The 13808-nt window shown below is 40.2% G+C and overlaps 1 protein-coding gene across 1 annotated transcript; it reads right to left on the minus strand.

Moving 5' to 3' along the window:
- Positions 1 to 97: 97 nt before the first annotated feature.
- LOC131357807 (protein APCDD1-like) lies at positions 98 to 6030 on the minus strand. Its single transcript, XM_058397137.1, has 5 exons — positions 5529 to 6030; positions 4596 to 4773; positions 3938 to 4457; positions 1063 to 1384; positions 98 to 780 (listed from the first exon to the last, which is right to left on the minus strand). Exons 1-5 carry the CDS (start codon positions 5596 to 5598, stop codon positions 350 to 352), a joined length of 1521 nt encoding a protein of 506 aa, XP_058253120.1. The 5' UTR covers positions 5599 to 6030; the 3' UTR covers positions 98 to 349.
- Positions 6031 to 13808: the final 7778 nt, after the last annotated feature.

The following is a 13808-nucleotide window of genomic DNA, read 5'->3' on the forward strand; positions in this document are numbered from 1 at the left end:
CAGTGAAACAGAAACTTGATCCCTTTGATACAACGCATGCAGTGGATGACAAACGCTTTGTAATTAACATGCTGGCTTTCCTCTTTATCAGCTTCATAAATATGTATTGGTGACTTTTAGCTATTGTAAAATGTACAGGTCATGAGATGGTAGAAGTAGCACGAACATTCTTTCAACAACACTTAAAAACAAAGGCTGCTGAAGCAGTTCCACCATCCTAACTGACATCATTGACAACTAGTTAACATAATTAATCCCATGGATTAAAGAAGCTGTGAGCTGGATATAGGACAGTTTCTTCACACTTCAGTTTTTTTCCTGTGATAAGCAGAAATGGAGTGTGCTGATCTTAGATAACACAAAAGACAAGCTGGACCAAAATGAGGGGATATACCAGGTACTGGGGCTGTGTATTGCATCCATTCCCAAGCCTGAAATAATGGTCTCCCTCCTTTCCAACACTTTTCTGTCCGGAGCTGCAGTGGATCAGTGGAGGCTGGTAGGATGTGGCACGCTTGTGAGGCTGGTCAGGGCTTGAGCCATTGGTAGGTCTCTGTCCATTAAAGAGGAGGCGGTGTCCAGCTGAATCTTGTCCCATGTAGAAAAGCTCGTATTCAGTGTGAGGCAGACGGATGCCTAGAGCGGCACAGCCTGATGTCGGAGTAACGTCCTGCTGGACTCCCAGCTTCCAGGAGCCGTGTTTTCCACATTCATCACCACTGAAGACGTTCAGGAGAGAGGTAGTGGCCACATCCATTGGAGTAACCTTCATCTGGGTCACTGTAAAACAAATAGACGATGAATCCCAATTAATGAATTAATCTTTAGATATACAGCAATCTAAGGTGATGTGCATGCAAGCAAAATATTCATTCATATGTTATACATTTATGTTCATGTTCAATATCCTGGACAATATTTAGGTAGCTTTACCCATAAAAGAAGAAGAATTGAACAATTAAGCAGTAAAAAAAAGCTACAATTTGTTGCCACTCTTGCTCATTAGCACCCCTACCTACTTAATAATTATTGCTTAGGGAGCAATAAATGGGCTTAGCGTACCTGTGAATGTGTATTCAGTGCCTCCCATGACTGTAGTGGAGGGAACGCCTGGGCTGTACTGTCCTTTAGCAGAGATGCTGAATGTGGGATGCCTGCAGACTGGGTCAGAGTAGTGGTAATAGTGGCCCTCCCAGATGTTGCTATCCTTGTGGAAGACAAAATGACGGGTGAGGAAGAGCACCCCTGGGCGGACCTCACAGCGTTTGCTGACCCAGTTACCGTAGAGACGCGGGGGGTGATCAGTCCGAGATGGCAGAACTGGGGGATGATATAAATCTGCTACAGAGACGATCTGGCAGGCGATACAGCTGTTATCATAAGTCTGAAAAAGAAATAAAGAACTCTAGCTAGGAAAATGATGATGCACAGGTTTTGAGGTCTAACTCCTGTTTGGCTTGTAGAACCCCAGCCTGGTACATTGGAACATCACTACAACTGACGGGGAGAAAGAAACCCTGCCATCTTTCATAGGCTTAGTGGTTATAATTCATGGGCGTACAAAACAAAAACAAGTCATAACAGCTATAAAATAATCAATTGATTTAAAGAAAGGGTATTTCATCATGCTTTCTGAGACTGGGCTAAAGGCAAGTCTTGAATGTAATCTGACCAAGTGAGGTTTTATAATATCAGTTTCATTTAGTGTAAGTCATATGCATGTCTTCCTTCTGGTCTGAAGAGAATTGTAAATAAATAATCAACATTAACTGCATTTTAGTTCACCGGTTTCACAGGCACCGATGAATTCTTGTTCATGGCTCAATTATACGTCGAGGTAATTACTACAGTAAGCATAAGTGTACTGGAATTACAATCCACCATGTCGTGCTAAGCCTGCCCTTCACTTGGTAAGGCTAATGTACACCTAGAATATTTATTGGAAGCAAGAAGGTTGCCTTCTGATCAGTTCCTACTGCTCGACTGCCATGACTCAACACGCACTTAATAAATTATTCAGATTCAAACCAGAATTCATTAACTACATCTACACTGCATCTTTCATAACGCCTTTATGTGCCGTCAGTATGAAGAGCGGTGCGTATGAGTGTATGGGTGAGAGTGCCCACATGAAAGGCATTAATCCAGCCGAAAGCTCCTGTTCCACCTCTTAAGTCTGGCTGCAGTTTTCCCTTAGCCCTGCCACAGTGCCTTAGGCACGCACCAAGTCAGAGCTGGAATTCAGAATGATGCCCTTTGCAGCTCTATTTCCTCATTCCCTTTGAAGCAGACAGGGGATAGAAGTGGATCAGCAGCCTGGGTACGCTCTGACACCAGCTGAAATCACACTAAAACGGCAGGGGAAATGCTGATATTTGTTCTGTATCAGTCTTGTTTGAAATAGTGGAGTGGTTGACGTCAGATCATGGTAATGCTAGAACAAAACTGCATGACTGGGAGAAAGTGAAATCCAATGAATACATAATGCACTCGGCGTGTACAAGGAAGGGCATGACAACTACCTAAAGCACACACGGGAAGATGAGGGCAACCTTACTGATACGAATGAATCATAATAATATGTCAAATTTGACATGAAGTGTATAGTGGACTTGTACCTTAAAATACACCGCTGTTCATAAATTAAACATGCTCCAGTGAAACATTTCATCTATTTTTAAGTTTTGTGTGTACTTTTGCTTTCGACGGCACACACAATGTGACGGAGGTCTACAGGGTAATGCCATGACTGCCAACATCTTTCTTGCTCCAAGAAGCCTATTAATATTCATAGGCGGAGGGACCTTTGTAATATATGGTTTATTATGCCGTTACTCATTTTCATTTAGCCATTTATTACTTAGTAGTGATAGTTAGTTGAACATAAAAAGCAGGCGTTGTGAAAATGTCAGTATGAATCAGTGTCTATTTTGCTGTGTGACTCCACAAAGTGTTTCTTGTTATTAAAGGACATTGACTCGTTGCTAACCTGGAGCTTTGCCAACCCTGCTGCTATGAGATATTAATCATTTGTATGCTGTTTATTCAATATGGTTATGAAGAAAACAGTGTAAAAATCTGGCCATGCTGAATTCTGAAGAGCTTTTAGTTAACTTCAATCTCCAGATGACAACATTAAGGACACAGTGATAAAGTAACACTTCCACTCGCGATAAGTGATTGGGCTGAAACCGGGCATCCAGTGCAAAAAGGGGGTGTGTTTTTCATAGATGATGATATGGATATTGGTATTTCTAGATTTTACACAGAAAATTCTGATAAAAAAGCATCCTTTGAGCAGAGGGTCTGCAAGTTGAAACACCTTGCTGATCAGAGAGCTCAAAGGGGAATGACCAGACTGGACCGAGCTTTAAGGAAGTCTATAGTAAACTCAGAAGAGCACTCTTTACAACCAGGATGATATTAAGAATTATTATTTAAGTTACCATATCTTTCCTGGCAGCTCAAACCAGTCGGGTTATTCTCATCGGTTTCCACCTACAGAGCTGTCACTCACTCAGTGTTTTCCGTTTTTTACACTATTCGAGAAACTGCTGCGTGTGAAATTCCCATAAGATCAGGAGGTGCCAACATCCATGCCACGATTAAAGTCACAGAGATCACACTTTTTTTTTTCTCTTCATTCCTGTGTGTGATGTGAACATTAACTGGAGCTCTTGACCTGTATCTGCATGATATTTTGCATTGCACTGCTGCATGATTGACTGATTAGATAACTGCATGTTTGTACAGATGTACAGGTGTTCTTAATAAAGTGTCTGGTGAGTGTGCATTCGTCTCTATTCCGCTGTCCAGTTTTTACAATGGATGATGGAGGTATGAGTCACATAAATGACCGAGATCCAGTTTTAGGAAAAAGCATGGTACTTATTTTAGGTCTCCTATACAAGCGCTAAAGCTGAGGTGAAGCACTAACCTTGATGTTCTGCAGGGGGGGCTGGTAGCCCGTGGGCCTGTGGTTTCGCCTCTGTGTGCGCTCTGTGTGCACGTCCCCCACAAACAACTCCTCCGCATGTCTCTCAGTCTCGCTGGGACGAAAGCGCCTCTCCATGCGTAACAGCTGCAGCTCCTGCATGCTGAAGTCTAAGCCGTGGGTGCAGTCACGATCAGAGCCCTCTACCCACAACTCATAGCTGAGATCCGGCTGCAGGTGCTCTGTCAGACCGCAGGACATCTCTAGTTTTACCTGGAGATCTTTGGTCACTGGCAGGCTGTAGCTAACCAGTAACACTCGACTCAGCTGGTAGTCCGTCTCCGTGCCTCCGCGGACAAGCCATGATGCCTGACGGGGGTGCAGACTGCCTTCGATGAGCAGCGTATAGCTTGGCTTTGTGCAGTGGTTGTCCCTGTAATAGAACTGAAGGGCCTGGAAGGTGTGGTTTGAGAAGAAGTGGTAAGATCGAGTGAGGAATTCAGGTCCGGGTCTCACCTCACAGCTTTAAGAGATGAAGGAAAGGTGTTACTCAGACCTCAAGATCAAATATTCCAAACATCAATAGTGAGTCCTGTGCAGTTAAAAATAAGATTAACACGACACAAGATAAGACAGAGCAGTACAACAGAAGAGATTGTACCTTTCAGATACCCAGTGTCCAGCAATATCAGGAGGCATCTGCACACTGATCTGCTCTCCATCTTGAAGGTGTTTGAGCATGTAATGGCACTGATTGTGTTTGTAGAGCTTCCCGTAACTCTTGTCCAGATGTACTGGTGTGGACTTCACCAACCTGTGAGGCGACTTTTCACACCAACCTGCAGCCAGGAGACAGGGAGGTGATGTGCAACATGAGAAAATAATTTCAGCTACACATTTCACACCATGGTGCCATCGATAAGGTAACATAATATTTCTGTCTGTGATGATTAAATAGTTAGATAACATACACGTTTCTAGATGGTGGAAACTATTTTTTATCTTCAGATCCTAAAACCACAACCTGGGATCATATCAATATGAAGTGTGTGCTTGAGAATTTGGTCATTTTACCATAATCATTTCTGAAAGCATCATGTAAAATAGCAAGCACAATCCTGAAATCAACTCTGCTGCAAAATCCAAAGCTAAAGCAGCCCAGAGGATGCAGAACACACACCACACACACTCTGCAGCTTATATGAAGGGTGTGTGTAAGGTGTCATTTCCAACACAAAGGTAGAGTTCTCAGCACCAGTGTGGCAAAACCCTAGATGCAACCCAATGCAATGCACAGCTATAGCACTAGTCTTCTTCTTGGCAGGTTGCCCTTAATTACATGGCTGAATTAAACCTCGACGCGCGTGTATTAATGAAACTTTTGAAATCGAATTAAGCAGACCTAATTTTCTGCTCTATAATTAAGGTACAAATTATACAAAGCTCGGTGACACCACGATGGATTTTCCACACCGGCTCTAATCGCTTATCGTGTTAAACCTAATGCAAATGAACTTGAATTACTGAGACCTAATTATAGATGTATAAGAGTTTTATGAGAGCTGCTGTAACTACATTTAGTTAACACACTCACCAGCACTCACGAGGAGGAAGAGGAGGAGGAGGAAGAGGATGGTCGTGCTCGTCGTGTAGCAAAAAAACATCCTTCTAACTTGTCTTCTACGAGAAAAAAAAAAAAACCAAAAACAATAAAGCTCCCAAAGTTTCCGATAAATGAAAATCTCTTTTCTCCAGTACAAGGAACTTGATATTAAGCACGCGCACTTCTCCCGACAGATTTCACCTCGTTTAAAAAATTCATAATGACCATGAAAACTGGGTTAAATTAAACACCCGGTCCACGCACGGGACAGTAGCTTCACTTCGCATACACATTCCCTCCACTAAAAAAAAAAGTAGTTTAATCCTTGTAGAGAAATAAAAAGTCCAGGTTTGAGTGCATGCAGCAGAGGATGAGTCGGTGTTTCCACAGCCAGGAGAACGGCGCCTGTTTAAATCGAACGCGCGCGAGGATCTAGTAGTATCACAGGCGCGCGCGCCGCAGCATCAGGGTTGCCAGATTGATTCAAGCCTTTAAGAATTTAAGCTCGCGCAATCAATTTTTTTTTAAAAACAGTAAACTATTTAATCCCCCCATTGACCGATATTTTGTTGAGTTGTCTGAAAAAGGTGTCTAACGATGTTTTCTGATATAGTTACTTTTAAACGACACTTTCCCACTAAAGTCTACCCAGCGCTAGGTACAAGTGTGATGAGATTATATATATATATATATGTGTATATGAGTGTATTTTTTGTTGTTCACATTACAAATGGAAAAGAAAAAGGAGCTCAATTCTCTTTCTGCTGATCTGACTCAGACTTGCTGCTGTAACTTCTCTCAGAGCCGAGCTGAGTGAACATGAATTATGGATAAGTCATTCAGAATGGTTCAAAACCTAAAACTAATGAAACATCAGAAGCATGTGGAAAAAGGGAAAAAACACTGAGGAGAAATAATCTGGTTTAAAAAAAAAAAACAGTTCATGCTTCATGCCATGGTCTGAGAACAGATACAATACATGCATACAATACTACAAGAGCACCAAACAGAGGACTGTTGCTTATATTATTATTATTGTTGTTGTCATCTATACTGAACCTCTCATTTCCTCTATTAACAGTCATGCCTTACACCGAGCAGGCCTAACATTATGACCACCTGCCTAATATTGTGTTGGTCCCCCTTTTGCTGCCAAAACAGCCCTGACCCATCATGCATTATTCTGTATTCTGACACCTTTCTATCAGAACCAGCATTAACTTCTTCAGCAATTTGAGCAACAGTAGCTCGTCTGTTGGATCGGATCGAACGCGTCAGCCTACGCTCCCAACGTGCATCAGTGAGCCTTGGCTGCCCATGACCCTGTCACCGGTTCACCACTGTTCCTTCCTTGGACCACTATTGATAGATACTGACCACTGCAGACTGGGAACACCCCACAAGAGCAGCAGTTTTGGAGATGCTCTGATCCAGTGGTCTAGCCATCACAATTTGGTCCTTGTCAAACTCGCTCAAATCCTTACGCTTGCCCATTTTTCCTGCTTCTAACACATCAGCTTTGAGGACAAAATGTTCACTTGCTGCCTAATATATCCCACCCGCTAACAGGTGCCATGATGAGGAGATCATCAGTGTTATTCACTTCACCTGTCAGTGCTCATAAATGTTATGTCTGATCGGTGTACCTTGACATAGGGCTGTACAACCTCAGTGGCCATTAGTGGAGTATTTTTCCACTTTGTTTTTATCTGTGAGTTGACCAGTACATGTGGACAGCAAGACATGCAGACCACAAAATGAACCACAAACAAACTGTACTGTGCCACATTTTTCTGAGTGTGATTTGCTTGTGGGCTGTTTACAGTGATCTGAATTCATCTGATGTGTTCAGATATGCACAAAAACCATCATTGATCTAAGACCTTCTGGAATGTTCAAAATGTCCAGTGTGAAAACACTACCAGAGTTTAGATATTTTTAGTAACTGCCTGTTGATTTCATATGAAGACATTTACTTCTACATTTACTTCAAACCTGCACCGGAGAAATATTTCTGCTTTAGTGTGCTAGGTTGGTAGCTCAATATAACCTTTAATGGGTCTTTCTGAAATATTAATATGATTGTAATAGGATTTTACTGTCACCTTTCAGAAATATGTGAGCAGCTATAATTATGACCAGTGGAGTAACACATGGTTCATTGTATATACACAATTGGCTATTTATAATACTAAACTACTAATTATCCATATTGTTATATAGAATATTTTATAAATAATAATATAGATGCAACATGCCACATAAATTTATACAAATGGAATAAAATGTAAATAAATTGTATTCTTGTTGTCTTTGCGAACCTATTTGTTTGCACAATACATTAAAAAAGATTTTCACTTTAAACACTTTAATCTACTGATGCTGTATTAACCCATTCGTCACAATTATAACCAAGAATACGAATATATGGTCAGAAAAATAAGTAATACCCAAGAACTGAATGGTAAAAATGCATACTGAACATATGTGGAAAACTTTCCAAACTGGCAACACTGTGCCCAGCCTCCTGCTCCTAAGTGCACATCCACCACACAATTAGTGGAGCATATGGAAGAGGATATGTAATCACTCAGGATTAACTAAGTACCTGTTTACTTCAACATTTTTGGCCTATATTTTCTAGCTTAAGCAGCTCAGTAAAGAAAATAGTACTGCAGTATTCCATGCCAGTATGATATTACATTAATCATCACACACATTAAAATCTGGAGTTCAGGATTTTGGGGAAGGGAACTGTTACTAGATGATGAGTTGCTGTTGTCATCACCGGCTTAATTGTGACACGGCATAGCTGTGTGAAAGAGGGCAATAGTCTGGTTGAAATTCAATTAGCCCCCGGGATATTTATTGTGTGTGTGTGATCTGTCTGGTTATTATCAAATATAAAGCACAGACAAGATATTAGAAATACGTCTTCTCCTTGTACTCAACAGTATAAATAGATAATGTTACCTGAATAATTATATATATATAAGAATATGAATAATAAGTGCTTCTTGCTCTTTCATTAATATCATATTATCCATATGAAAGTGTTCAGTTATGATCTGCCAGGTTCATATTTAATTCAAAGTTCTTTTCATAGTCACCCAAACATTGAAAGTATTTTATATGCTGAGATGGGTATGTAAAAAAGCAGCTCAGGTGTGAAGAGAAAATCATCATCGCCTAGAGAGAGAGAGAGAGAGAGAGAAAAAAAGACCTCACACCTTAAACACCTTCTACACTTTTCAAAATAAACTGGAATTTATGTCCATGTCTGACTCACACTGTAGCCTGTGTTAGCCTGGTGCCAAACACTTCTCATCACATGGGACAAATATAAGCTCACAAACATAACAAACTGGGCCGCTTCTGAATAAAACACAAGAGGATGTGCACCCATCAGAGTTTAGGTTTTTGCGCTTTGTTGTTTTCCTTTAACAAAGCAGCTTTGCAAAGAAAACCGTGCATTTCAATCTAGCAGAAATGACTTTTTATTGCAATAACTACCTGTACATTTTCGCCAGCATGTGACCAGTATCTTAATGTGTCGGGTATTCCATCATCCTCACATCTCTCCAACTCCTACCCCAAGAAAAGTGTTTCTGATGCTGGTTTCTCATAAAGGCTCCTTCAGTGATGGCAGCTCTCACCTGGGTGTTTGTTTGCAGTGCACAGACGGCCTTTCCTCCGCACTGGCCTGGGTGTCTGCCAGCCTGCTTGCAAAACCTTGCACTCACCCGCCAACCCATCTGGAAACCAAAAGCATATTAAACATGACTAAAATATGCTTGCAGAGAGCATTTGTGATGGTTAAGGAAAATACGCCAGTGTTTCCACAATCCTATAGCAGCATGAATAATCATTGGAGAATGTAAATAAACAGACTATAAACATACAAAGGTTTAGGAACCTTACAAACACTCATACTGAGATTTTTGTTTTTTTCTCCCTTCCACCTTTATATTTCAACATCAACATCACTAAATGCCTCTGCAATTTTGAAGCGCTAATATTGACACAACATTATTTTTATTAGTGCAGTTTCCAACATGACTGCTAACAGGGTAAGGGGGGGAAAAAAAAAACTCATTCTGACTTCATAGCTGCTGAAAACTACATTTACGGGAAAGTGCAAGTGGCAGAGAGTGAGCAGAAGTGAGATGAAAAGACCAGCAATCCTCTTTTGCCCTCAGTGGGGTCACTCCTGCAAACAGAGGGAATGTACTGGCAGATTAGGGGTGAAATCCTGTGGTCCTTTGTCACTAGTTGAGATGGTTAGTCGGGGTGAAAGGTCGTATAGTCCTACTGAGATGACTTAGCTGACCCCCCTCCATGTCACAGCATACCAGAAGGATGAAAGGAATGAAAGGCAAGCTGAAATCAGTTCTACAGACCTTGATTAGGGAAGAATAAGAAAAACACGATAACTTCCTGAAAACACGTTTTTCAGAAAATGCAGAGAAGTTGAAGATTTTTTGAGAAATTATGAATAAATGTATGAGCCAGAGCTACAGACCGCATCTGCTATTAGGGCAGAATGGATAATTAGCTTATGCTCCAACAAGTAGAAAGCGCACAATATTATGGAAAATGGACTGAAAAAAGAAAAAATATATATATATCAAGGGCAAAACCTAAATTGTGGAACTTCATTAAAACCATGCATGCTTTAATTTTTCTGTTCTATTTTTTACTATACAGACGCCTTTCCCACCACTAATCAGATCTCTCTGTTCAAAACTCTATTAAAACTAGAAGCCTAAATCTTGAGGGCTTCTTATTTTAATTTTACAAACCTTGCCACATTCATCTGATTACCATGCAGAGCAAATTCTTTCACTTTTTTTCCCCCCCTCTCCTGCCAAACTGCCAAAGTGAATCACAGAGAATTTGATGAACACGTCTGTCAAATCTCAGTTGTTGAAACATCTGCAAGTGTGCCAAGCACATGTTACGCTGACAGTGACAGTGGAGGAGTGGAAGACGTGAACAGACGCCGATGTGGGTGAGACGTCACTCCAGCTGTTGGCTTCAAACAGACATTCTCGCGCAGAAGACGACGGAGCCGGAACAAATTTCCACAACAGTAGGATGTTCCACTGAATATTATGACTTGCTGTGGAGGACACTGCAATTCCCAACATGGAACAGAATCTAAAAATGAAGTGCTTGTTAGAAATATATCACATGTTCCCGATACAGCACATGACAGTGGTAAGATGATGTTATTTTCCTCCCTGCATTACCCAACTTCAAATATCAGAGCCAAACAATGGCAATTAGATACGGACTTGCCTCTCAAGCAGGGTGTAAAAAAATAGCAAGTCCATTAACAGTCCTGGGCTTATGATTATTGGTTGCCTCCTTAGCAAGTCACTATAAGGAAATTCTAAAAGAAAAACAATGCCAGAAGGCAACAAGATGCTTTGATCAAAGTGAAATGGAGGAAATCCTGCATGGAGTACACACTCCTCCAAGGACAAACTGCCAATTTACGCGATGACACATAACAGAGGACACTGAAATACAAAAATGTATCAGATTTGGATCTCATGTGTAAGCCTGTTGAAGCTGCCGAACCCCAGTTGCTAATCCCCAGGGCAAACAGAGGCAAAAAAATCCTTGTTAAAAAAGCCGACGGAGCAGCTAAGACTACTGATTAGGATCAGAGTGACTTTGCAAGCTCCTGAAATAAAACAGTAAGGATGAAGGGCTTTACTAAGCTGCAGGAGAATTAAACCCACAGAGATCTGATACAGCAATATGAGATGCAGATTTGACATTCCATGAAAGGTCATCCTGCTTCATTTCATATAAGTATGCCAAGGTGTGTCTCATATCTATATGTCTATCTACATATCTGTCCATCTATCTATCTATCTATCTGTCCATCTATCTATCCATCCATCCATCCATCCATCTACATATCTATCTACATAGATATCTATCTACATATGTCTATCCATCTCTCTATCTTTCTGTCTACATATCTATCTATCTACATATCTGTCTATCCGTCTATCCATCTCTCTATCTATCTTTGTCTACATATGTCTATCTACATATCTATCTATCTACATATCTATCTATCTATCTATCTATCTATCTATCTATCTATCTATCTACATAGATATCTATCTACATATCTGTCTATCCATCTCTCTATCTTTCTGTCTACATATCTATCTATCTACATATCTGTCTATCCGTCTATCCATCTCTCTATCTATCTTTGTCTACATATGTCTATCTACATATCTATCTATCTATCTACATATCTATCTATCTATCTATCTATCTATCTATCTATCTATCTATCTACATAGATATCTATCTACATTTCTGTCTATCTACATATCTACCTATCTGTCTATCTATCTACATTTCTGTCTATCTACATATCTATCTATCTGTCTATCTATCTACATATCTATCTACATATCTGTCTATCCATCTCTCTATCTATCTTTTTGTCTATCTATCTATCTATCTATCTATCTATCTATCTATCTATCTATCTATCTATCTATCTATCTTTTTGTCTATCTATCTATCTATCTACATTTCTGTCTATCTACATATCTATCTATCTGTCTATCCGTTTATCTACATATCCATCATGGCTGTCCTTTTCCATGTACAGAGTGAAACTAAGCTTCAAGTTTAAATTAATTATGCATTTTCTTACCCGCTGAAAATCTTCCAGGCCCTCCAAACATTTCTAATATACTGTGGGCGTCCAATACCACTGTTTGATATCCCACAGAGAGTGAAAACAAGTGCTGTATATTAATGAGTGTTACTCTGCTGCCAGGACTCATCTATAACATCAAACAGGAATGAGCGAGTGGTTGCAGGTGTCAGAGAATTAAATTTATGTGAACTCATGGTTTTATAAGATCAAATCATGCATGCAGTTTCAATTGGTTCTTTTTTTTTATTTATTTATTTATTTTATATTACGATTGGCCTGCTGGAAATCACCAACACACTCTTGTTTTTCAGTCTCACAATGCTTTTGACTCGAAGCAAATTCAAAGTGCAGGAACCACATTAAAAGAAGGGGTTTCATAAGCAAAGCCCACAGTCCTCCAGTCATTCTGTGTAGCTGGAAAACAAAGTAGCACTCACCCTGTGAGCGTCTGGGCTGTGAAGGGAAGTGGACTTTGTTCCAGATTTCCTCTTATTCTTCAGGAGGGGCTGCGCAGGACTTTGATGTGGTGCTGGGTAGGGCACTAAACGGAGAGCGGCCAGATGGGGCTTCGCTTCACTGGTGCTGGAGGAATATTTATGAAGATTCAAGGCATTTGCAGACACAGCACTGCTGTACTGTTCAGCAGTTTACCAACAAAAGAAGTCCTTCTAATAAGTGCATACGCGCACACGCGCACAAAAGGGACAGATTAAAATATTTTTCCTCTGAAAAGAACCCCACAAATAATAAAGAAATTATTTACCTTTGTAAGCTGTAATAAAATATAACCTTTATAGGACACTGATTCTGTACAAGGACACATACAGACATATTTATTATGATTGAATGGTACCATTTTAGTCAGCCTTGGTGCTTCTCTTCTTTGTACCTTTGCCCACTATCTGGTGTGTGTGTGCTATTCAACATAGAGCTGTTACTAACTCAGTCCTTTTAGCAGAAATGGGGGAAAAAAAAATATATAAAAAAGAAAGCTGCAGGACTGGGTCAACTATTCAGATGCAAGTATGCTTTTAAGATCTACGAATAAATACAGGAAGGAAAACGTTTGGTATTGTAGCTGCAAACTATTACCCTACCTTTTAACAAGCTGTTTTTTTTCCTCCAGCAAACAAACCCGATTTTGTATTTTTCATAGAAACATTCGCCATCAAGAACATTTTCATCCTTCTTAAATCCAAATAAAAAAAAAAAAAGACAAAAAACATTACAATCGAGACAGACAGTTCCAAACAATGAAAGATGTTAGTCCAATCATCTAACATAAAACCACAAGTACATTATCATTCCCAGATACTATATCCAACGCCAGGTAGTTTCCCCCCAGACTCCCTCCCTTTCAGCCATGCTGATACCACTGCATGTGACGAAATGTGGAGAAGAGGCAAATAGTTTGGTTGTTTGACTCTACCCCACAATAGCTTCACACGTCAAAGACTGACCCCTCCACATTGTCATGTTAAAGGCTAGTTTTAAGAATAATAAAAAGCAACGCCATGACACGGCTTTTTGCTCCAACAATCATGGGTGGATCTTTACTGTAATAAATGTAA

Source organism: Hemibagrus wyckioides, linkage group LG01, assembly GCF_019097595.1.
Source record: "Hemibagrus wyckioides isolate EC202008001 linkage group LG01, SWU_Hwy_1.0, whole genome shotgun sequence".
Taxonomy (NCBI): Eukaryota; Metazoa; Chordata; class Actinopteri; order Siluriformes; family Bagridae; genus Hemibagrus; species Hemibagrus wyckioides.